Source organism: Charadrius vociferus, unplaced genomic scaffold (assembly GCF_000708025.1).
Source record: "Charadrius vociferus isolate BGI_N301 unplaced genomic scaffold, ASM70802v2 scaffold210, whole genome shotgun sequence".
Taxonomy (NCBI): domain Eukaryota; kingdom Metazoa; phylum Chordata; class Aves; order Charadriiformes; family Charadriidae; genus Charadrius; species Charadrius vociferus.
The window spans coordinates 605,019-615,351 of NW_009646421.1; the positions used below are offsets into that span (position 1 = coordinate 605,019).

Sequence of the window (10,333 nt, forward strand, 5' to 3'; positions counted from 1 at the left end):
CCACTTCATAGGCTCCTAATTGTTTCCTGGTAGACTTGAGCTTCCTGGGCTACACATGCACCGTTGTATTACATAGCAAATAACTGGTACGTGTATAACTTCGGATGTGACTTGGATATTAGTTGTGGTCAATCATGCAGCACCATAACAAAGTTTTCTGCTTTATGAAGTCAGCTATTAAATAAGTAGGATTTAATGCATTTTAATGATATAAAACTAGTAAGACCTTTAATAGAGAAGACACGTAGAAGAAAACACAAGGCATTTGCCAAGCTCCTTTTCCACCATGTCTTGTAGTAACAGAGTAGAGTGACAGAGGCAAAGCTGTAAGTATTAGAAAACCTAAAATTTTGGGGAAGATTTAAAAAAAAAAAAAAAAAAGCCTGAAAGGAGGTCTTTCTCTTTCAGACGAACTTGAGTGCTAAATGGGAATGTACTGATTTTAAACTTTCAGTTACAGTTTTTGTAATGCATTAGAGAGTGCATCGTCTTCTCTTCCCCTGCTCTTTTCCTGTCTTCTTCCTTTTACGGTGTTCTTTGAAAATGATGTGGTTATTTTATTTGAGGTAGAAGTGTAAATGGTCAAGATCTCAGATGTATACTGTTACTGAATTTATATATTTGATATGTATATCAGCATACAGGTAAGCTTTTGAGCATCAATATCTTATCAGTTAATATACTCTTTTCCTCAAGATTTCTCCAGAGGTGGTTAGATCTAAATTATCACCATCGCCATCACCAAGAAAGTCTAGTAAATCTCCAAAACGAAGATCTAGTCCGAAATCATCATCTTCGGCTAGTAAGAAAGAGAAGAAAGCATCTACTGTATCTTCCCCACTTTTGGATCAGCAGAGGTCAGTATGTAGATGTATCTTGTGAGAAAGTGAGAACCGAGAACCAGGCTGATTTTTATTACTGGAGTTTTCATAATTAATAATGCTTTTTTCATTTTCCTTATCTTCCTTCCTTTCAGGATTTTTGATTATGTAACTTTAGGGGAAGGTCTCTAAATTGTGCACTATGAATCGTCTTCTGCAGAAAATTGTTACGTGCATGTAGTTGTTAGTCCATTAATTTCATGGTTTACAAGCATGTCTTTTCTCTTTGATTGTCCAGCGTCTCTGAGAGGTGATGACGAAATATAAACTATTAAAAAGTGGGAAGCAGTTTTATTTGAGATGCTGCAGTCTGTGAAGTAGCTCCTCTAGACTGAAGTGAAATGTTTAAAATTTGAGCAACTGCGCATACTGTTGGTATTGCATATTGCTGTTCAGGAAATAACGTTTGACTATCAAGGCAGGGAATTTCTCGGAATTCAGGAGGGGAAAAGATGTGAGGAATGAGAGGGGGGAAAAAAGTAAGGACAAGGTCTGTGAAAATCACAGGAATTCAAACTAGGCACCTTGCCACAAAAAGTCAGTCTCCAAAACTTGCTTCTAAGTTCTTGCTGGATGCAGGACTCTCTGAATCACTGTTTGTAGCTTTTAGATAGAAAAGAAATAACTACAGCAGTGTAAGCAGACACATCTGTATTTGCTAAGCCAAAATCCTCTTTAAAATAGGGACAAAACAACGTTTCTGCTACAAGAATGTACAGCATGGGCTAGTATGCTACTGACATTCAGTATGCAGTGATAATGTGTCAGTAGTAGTTTATATGGGAAAATATATACTGTTTCATGTTGTGAAATGCATATTTAAAAAATATTTGGATGCTTTATCCTGTGTCAAGTGGTTAACATTAAATTGAAGGCATGAGTTGTTCAAGTAATTCTGTGTATGTGAATGGGGTATTGCATTGCAGAAATGGGAGTCTAAACAGACAAGATAATCTATATGGTTCTGGGCCTCTGATGTGTGCAGTTCATGCAAGGGCATTTTAACTTTGAAAGCTGGCTCTGTCTGAACAGGAACAATTCCTATTTTTGTTCACTGGCTTCAGAAATAATGGTTATAAATGGAAGAGCTCAATGTGAATTTTTACTATCTGCATTTGCCCTTCAGTCAAGTACAGTTATTGAACGCTGCTTGCTAATGGAGTGGTGAATCCTATCCTAAAAGCGTCAAGGCCCTTTATGTTACAACTTTCCTGCCGACATCTGAGAAATCATTATTTGAAATAGCTGGTGGTTCTTCATTTTTCCCTCGCCCTGTTAATTTATCTCTAGGAGTTCTAAAAGTAACCAGAGTAAAAAGAAAGGTCCTCGTACCCCTAGTCCTCCTCCTCCAGTACAAGAGGAAAATCCCCTGGGGAAGAAACACAAAGAAAAGCATAAAGCAAAAGAACGTTCAGAAGAAAAGACAAGGGAGGTGAAAGAGAGAGGGCGTGACTTTGAAAGGCACAAGGAGAAAAAAGAGAAGCAGAGGTAAGTTATATTGCATTATTAGCTTTTAACATTAATGTAACCTTGCTTTTAAAGTTATCTTTTTATAGAACACTGAATAATAAGGGATTTGCACCTGCTTTGCCAACAACCTTTTAAACTCATTAAATACTTTAAGTGTGTTATATAGATGGATTGATAGACTATAAGTAACAGATTGGTAGATTTTAATTACATAACTTGGTAAGTTTGTAAAATGCCCTTTTGAAAGATTCATTACTTTTCAGGAAGTTGGACCTTCACCAATGGAGCAATTAATTTGCCAAAATATTTATCAAAGTCATTCACTTGTCCGCTTGCCTACTCTTCTGAAATCTTAGAGGACTAATATCTTTCTAAATTGGCAGTGGCATGTTTAAATTCTCCCCTCAGTAGGTTAAAAGTATTTCTGAAGTAGACAAAGACTGCTGCAATATTAGAATTACTTCACTTTTGCATCTCTCTCTCTCAAATAGTGGACTATGGCTACTCCCGTTATTTCCTGAAGCATAGGTGTCTATTTAAGTTGAAAAATACAATATCTGCATTTTTAAGTCCTGTATTCCCTTGATGAAAATAGTGTACATGCTCATAAATGTTTTACTTTGTAACTGGCATAGCAAAGACTAAGGAGCGGAAGACCAGTAAATTGTGTATTTTTAATTGATTAAATAAATTACACCATTCTTACTTTTAAAAATATATTATTTTCCTCATGCTTGCACACTCCATTACTGGAAGGAGGTTGTAAGCAGTAGAACAGAACATTCTAGATAGTGCTGAAAGGATCAAGAGAGTACTTGGCTTATCATTAAGAAACAATGTCAAATCTTCATGATGTACAGGGAGTGAAATAGTTGAAGGTTCCGGCAGATATCTTTCATTCATTTGCAATTGTGATTAGTGTTTGAAAATGTCTGTGAGCTTGAGGCTTCTTAAAGTTCTGATGTTACAGAAATTTTTGAGCAGAGTAGCAAGATAATTCTCCATTGATAGGAATTCTGTATTACCGCCACATGAAATATTAGGTGAAGTTACAAGAATGTATTTTTGGGTTTACTGTATTCTAGGCTTGTGTTTTACAGTCCAGTGATTAGCAAGACATTTATTGCATATCTTATATTCTTGAGTTTTGCTAGCTTAAGGTAATTTCATATATGAAATTATAGATGGAACAATTGATTCTATAAGATAGTTCTTGATCTTGTAAGTTCTGGCTTGGAGTTGTTTTTGTAATTTCTTAGAAATGTACTAATGCTGTATTACACCTGTTAAACAAACTGCTGTTCGTGTTTCCTAGGGATCCTTCTGAAAGCTCCCATAGACAGAAGCGTTCTCCTAGTCCTGCAGATCATTCTGGCAGTAATTCTTCCCCTTCCAGGGAGTATTCACCACCTGCTGCAAGGCGAAGACAAACCTCCCGAGCTCCAGCCAAGTCAACCACTCACAAACATAACTTCTCACCCTCTCGCAGGTGGGAGGCCAATTGCATGGATTTTATTTCCATGAATAATTCTAGTTTAGAAACTTCCTCTGTTGGTTTGACTACCTGTTCTTCATATGTGTCTCTTGTGGGTACGTGTGTGCCTCAAACATTTGAGCTCTGAGATATTTTTTTCCCAAGTTACTACATTGAGCGTACCTGTCATGTCAGGAACACAAGTGATGGTGTAGGCTTCCATTTATCGGTTTCTCTCAAATGTTGTGGCTTCAGGTGGAACTTAGAAGTCTGATATGAGACATAGTCCATGATCCTTTGGAAACTTTTGTTTTTCCTCACCTTCCGCCTCCTTAAAAAGTGGGAAAAGTGAGAAGTCTTCTGTCTTGGAGATGGGGGATGAGCAGAGTTTCTCTGTTGTAAAATGGGTAAGGTGATACACAGATCCTGGCTCTACATGTCTTTCCTGAAAAGCAAGCACAACTGGCTAAACAGTAGGTTGCAGGGGCAATTTCAGAGACCTTTCTTGCAGAAAGCTTCAGGGAAGATATCATCCTGCTAGTTCTACGGGCCTTAGAAAAAGATCTTTTACCACCCATTAGAAAGAAAGGAAGGGGCTTCTGATTTGGGTCTGAAGGAGTCTTTAAGCTTAGGCTTAGAATGGCAGTGCTAAATACTACTACAGTCCTATGTTTGTATAATGGAGAGGGAAGCATACTTATTTTCTGCACTTCTGTTGAAGGGTGGAGAGAACACACCAGATGTCATATATCTGCATGATGATAAAACAAGCAAAATAAAACCCATCCATTCAGCTGCCAGAAGAGTCGTGAGCAAGCTCTTTTGCTGCTGTGGTGACTCAGTTCAGCTGGAACAACATGTATTGTATTAAGCTAGATGTCACTGATGGACATTTCCTCTAAATTGGGTTGTTTATAGGGAAGGGAGTAGAGGACCCCATTCCCCCTGCACCTGGCAGTAATAAGGAGACTGAAAAATATCTTTGTGGTACCCTTTTCCTCAGGTTTTCTAACCTGCTCCAGTATTTTGCTCGTCACTACCTGCCTGGGGATTCTATGCAGACGTATCGAGTGTTACGCAAGGGAATGTTAAGCAGGGAAGATAAATGGACCTCCTGGTAGAAGCAGGAAAGGATATTTGAAATGTTTTATTTGTCTCCAAACCATTGATAGTCTTCCATGCAAACTGATTTTGGTAACCCTGTGTTTCATATTAATGGTTTAATAGTTAAAAGTAAATGGAGTCTTAGTTTAAAGACAGTAAGTCATGAAATTATATTAGATTCTGTCAGTCATTTCTGACCTTGACAGATTTTTACTTTGAGTGCTTTGGAAATTTTACTACTAATTCTAGGCCGTCTTTTTCATTTGTATGTGACAATGTGTACAAATTGTCATCTTAGAGGCATGCAGGCTACTTGTTTCTTCAGTAGTCGTCATTGGTCAGACCTTCCCTCCTGTGATGGAAAGCTGCAGCCAGCACGAGTACATATCCATGGACACAGAGAAAATGAGTTTTCTCTTTCCTGCCATTCCTGGAGATAGTTTACCGGTAGCATGCACAAGGGCACCTTAAGGCTTTTTAATTTTTCAGACAAAAGAAGCTACGCATAAGCATCCTGGAGGTCAGACTGTGTGTAGAAGTTCCAGGCATCCCTAAGCCACATCGGGAGTGCATCAGCTGGATCCCATGCACTTTTGTATCTTCAGACAAGGAGATACAGAATCTTAGCCTCTTGTTGAGGTGTCCAAATATTCTCTGGCATTGACCATCATAAACACATCTCAGTGGGATAGTTTCCAGGCCTGGCAATATCTGACCATACAAGCTTACAGACATGATATGAATTAGATCGAGAAAACAGACGCAGCCTGTTCTTCAGAGTGTCCTAGTTAAGCATGTTCCAAAGGCTGGTTTTAGTTTTGTCTCACCTCTTTCTTTCTGCCACTTTCTTGGTATACTCAATTGACAAGTCTGAAGTGCCTCAACAGTCAAGTCAAGATCCTTCCTTTAGTGAATTATATCTGGTTCTGTAATGAAATCTGACTGTAAACCCAACATCTTTGTGAGATCGGTCCTATGTTCATCAGCCTACGACTCCATGGAGCTCTGAAGGCAATTTTCTTGAGTCACTGACATTGACTAGAAGGAAGGATGAAATGCTGACATTAATAGAAGACTTTCACCATGTTGTCTTTTACCCAAAAAGGACTTCCTTAACAGACTTGAGTTCTTACCTCTGGTTGCCAGAGATTTCACTTAGCATTCCATTCCTGAAGCTTTGTTCCTTGAAGGCTGAATAATTTCTCTGTGTTCTTGATGTGAGGAGTTTTGGGTTTTTTTATCTGTAGAGTCTGGGACTTTAAGAAGCCTTAGCCAGGAGGTCCACTGCTGTGTAGCATTGGCTGGGCAGCATTTGGCTCTTGGATAGCGTAATGACATGCTGTAAGTTTGCTAACCGGAATTACTCCAGAGCTCATTCTCTTCAGAGCCCAACTAATGTCAGCTGTCTCCCTGGGAAGAATTTCTTGTGATGTTTGCAAGATACTCAGCAAAAGCTGTGTTACATAGATATCTCTACCAACTGTTGGGCTATTGCGGAAGATTGCCAGGGAGGTACTACTGCCTTTGGTAAAGTAGTCCTTCATTTGTGAGTCACCTGAAACTGAGATCTTTATGATCTGGATGTTTATCTGAAGTCATCAGCGCTGTATGTGGACATTCAAAAGCAGGAACTAAAAAAACCCTTAAAATTAAGTGGGATTTACTTAAAATTAAGTGGGATTTTCTCAAAGTTTATTGTCCATGTGTGGTTTTTCTGACTCCTGCTCTTCTCTTTGGAGTCTCTGGAATTTTGTGAAGTGGAAAGGAGTTGGGAGTTCAGGGCAATGTGTGTTTCCTGCAAAAAGATACTTGCAGTTTGCTTTGATGCTGAACCACTACAAAGCTCAAAGGTTTGAAGTGTGTGTTTGTCCGTGTTAGACTGTGAATGAGACACAATTATGAGGCAATTTGTTTACTGTTGTGTAAATGATCTTTAGATAAATGATGGAATTTCCAAGATGAGAGTCACTTTGCATACTTTTTTCTTATTCTATTAGATACGCCTTTTCCCTGCTTGTGTAAACATTCATGTTTGCTAAACTTTTAAGTAGATAGGCATATGCGTTTTCAGGATCCTGGCATAAATTGTTTAAAGATCAATGCTTATAATGAAAGAAAGAAGTTATAATAAAAGAAAGAAGCTAAAAATACAAAAGAGGACAGTGTTGCTCTCTAAAAAAAAATAAAAATGAATGCTGTTGGAAACAAAAGGAAAAAAATACCCCTTAGGTTACACTGTGTAAAAGTTATCTGCCTAATTTTACCATGAACTCCAAAAAATATCTTACATTGAAGAAAAAGTTGTTCAGTTTTGGAGGTAGGGAAGAAGATCGTGGGTTTTTTCTGCTCCCCCCTCCCTTCCCTCAGGAAAGCGTTCTGGTAGCTGTATAATATAATTTTGATTGGAAAACTTGTTGTTGGGTATTAAATAAACTAAGCATTTAAAGATAAGTATGCTTTGAACGGATATCCTTGGTACCCTTGAGTGAAGATTAGTTTGATGTTTTATAGAAGGAGCACTTATTTTCAGCAGATAGCGGCCAGAGAATGCATGAATTATTTTAATTATTTTTTGGGGGGGATATGGTAACAACCTTTCAAATAAAGTTATTTCATGTGTGCCTATTCTAACTCTTCCTTGCAGGTCTGCTTCCCCATCAGGTCAGCATCATTCCCCCATATCCTCCAGACATCACTCCTCTTCATCACAGTCGGGCTCCTCTGTTCAAAGACATTCTCCTTCCCCACACCGCAAAAGAACTCCTTCTCCATCCTATCAGAGGACAGCTTCCCCACCTGCAAGGCGGTCATCTTCTCCCTATCACCCACACTCTTCCTCTTCTCCTCAGAGGAAGCGAAGCCCTTCAAGACACCGATCTCCAGGAAGAGAAAAGGGAAGGCATGATCGTGATCGGACGTCACAATCTCATGATAGGCGCCATGAGAGGCGGGATGGTACGAGTACAAATAACACTTAAGATTAATTTTTATTTGTTTGCAAATTGCATTTTGAAACTTGATTTTCAAATTGTGGCATTGTCTGCACCTATCCCAGTGGCTACGGGGTGAAGAAAATATTGGCAGACATCTGTATTATCATTCCTGTGTTGGTGGAACTGTTTTGTGGGAGTCTGCAGTGGTGTATTCCTGATAGGACTGCTTAGGTAGGCTCAGCTGATTGTAGAGGTCCTGTAGGTATCTGTCAGGTGTTAATGCAATGGTGGCATCAGTAAGTAAGTGATCTTCTCTTGGTATCAGGCATATACTAGAGGATCAGCTGAGTAACAGCAGAATACATGTAAGTAACTATTACTCTTTTCTGTGAGGTGCCCAAATGCTAATCCAGTCATCACTGATTGCTCTGTCCGTTGTCCTTTTAATTGACATTAAGTATGTGTGTGCAAAGAAACAGTCATTCCCTCTGGAAGCCTGTAAAGCTGGTTGAACAATTTGTGATGGGCAAGCATGCCATTCTCTAAAAAGACAGGTTACGAAGATTACATATGCCAGCTTTTTATAGATTGGTTGTAAACTTAACCTTTAAAAAAAAAAAAAGTGGGGAGGGGGGCGACACCAAATCAAAAGATTTGATCAGGACATTGAGGTCTTAAAAACAAGTGGTCTAAATATAGCACAAATTTCCTGAAAATACATGTGTGGAGCTAAAAAAAGGGAATCTGATTGGTGGATAAATGGTCCTACCTTAAAATTATTGCAGTATGCTTGCTGTCTAACAGATTTGAAATGTATTTTTATTATACTTATTCTCTTTTGAACAGGTAAATATTTGTAAAGTACAGATTCAAATTCACAAAAAGATCTTTAAGCTTACTGAAAGGGCAACAAAGATGATTAGGGGACTGGAGCACCTTTCTTATGAGGAAAGGCTGAGGGACTTGGGTCTCTTTAGTCTAGAGAAAAGAAGATTGAGGGGGGATCTTATTAATACATGCAAATACTTAATGGGAGGATGCCAGGGGGAGGGGAGCAGTCTTTTTTCAGTGGCGCCCAGTGATAGGACAAGGGGTAATGGGCATAAACTTGAACATAGGAAGTTCCATCTTAACATGAGGAGGAACTTCTTTACTTTGAGGGTAGTGGAGCACTGGAACAGGCTGCCCAGAGAGGTGGTGGAGTCTCCCACTCTGGAGGGACGCTGTCCTGTGTAACGTGCTGTAGGTGACCCTGCTCTGGCAGGAGGGTTGGACTAGATGATCTCCAGAGGTCCCTTCCAACCCTAACAATTCTGTGAATTCTGTGAAAAAGAGATGAAAGCCAGACCAAATGAACCCAGAATCTCTCAGCTTACCCAGCTGAGGTAAAAAACTTCCAATCCACCTCTGCTGACTCCCACAGCACAGTGAAGATCAGACTCCATGACCTCCTCTTAGATATTTTAATGTAAAAATATAAATTTCCGTGACCTTTCTTTTGGCATTATAGTGCAGTAACAGAGCACAAATAACTGTTTTACGAGCACTTTTAAAAATGTGAAGACAGAGAAATCCACCCAGGTTCAAACCAACGTACAATCAAGTCTCAGTCATGCAGTTAACGAAAGGTGACCTTCAGTCCTCTTCGGGGAAGACTCTGAGAAGGTCAGAGGTTGAACACATTTTGTCAAGCTCATCCCTGTGTAATTTAAAGCTTATGCATGATGGTCTAGCAGTGCCCATTTACTTCAGGTTTAACACTCAAGAATTACTACTTGAAACAAAGATGCACGAAACCAAGCTTTAGAAAGGTGCAGGACAAAACCCCTTCTAAAATAGCTTAATGGCAATACAATTAATATTAAGATAAAACTAAGTCACCATCAGCGACAGCATTTTGTTTCCAAAGGTGTATCTTATAGGCAGAAGAGCCAATTTTCACTAAACACAATAAAAGACTTAAAGCCCAATAAATTTACAGTGATGTTTGCATGGTTCCAAAGAAAAATTAATTTTGTTACTTTAATGCAAATAATAACTGCATGTTTATTAATGTAAAACACAAAAGCAACAAAACAGACAGGACTTTAAAAAACACTGTAAGTGTTTGAGATCACTAATTTCTTTTCGTGAAAATGTAACGTAGACGCAAAAAGCTAAATTTAAATTCAGCATGCTTCTGATTTAACACCTGAACAACCTAAATAAATTACATTTGAAGTAAGCATTAAATTAAGAAATAAATTCTCTGACTGTAGCAACTAGAACTAAAGCCAAGAAAAGTGGCATTTTAACCTTTGGCAGTATTTTTGAAAGTCTGATGCACTTTGTAGAACAGCTTCACTCGCCAGCTTTAAATCCTCTATAGTAAATATGTTTTGCCTTTCTCAGGTTTATTGTGATGATTTCATTAGGAAAATGCCATACAATTTTTACAGGAAAAATGATCTCTACTTTCTTTTTTTATTCCT

General features: G+C 38.6%; 1 protein-coding gene across 1 annotated transcript in view; it reads left to right on the top strand.

Annotated features, from left to right (window-relative positions):
- Positions 1 to 10,333, top strand: part of ZC3H13 (zinc finger CCCH-type containing 13) — a 43,082-nt gene that overhangs the window by 15,127 nt on the left and 17,622 nt on the right. Inside the window, exons 6-9 of the mRNA XM_009881116.1 lie at positions 697 to 857; positions 2,172 to 2,369; positions 3,667 to 3,840; positions 7,574 to 7,884. Of these exons, the coding sequence (XP_009879418.1) occupies positions 697 to 857; positions 2,172 to 2,369; positions 3,667 to 3,840; positions 7,574 to 7,884 (844 nt within the window). The remainder of the gene's footprint in view (positions 1 to 696; positions 858 to 2,171; positions 2,370 to 3,666; positions 3,841 to 7,573; positions 7,885 to 10,333) is intronic.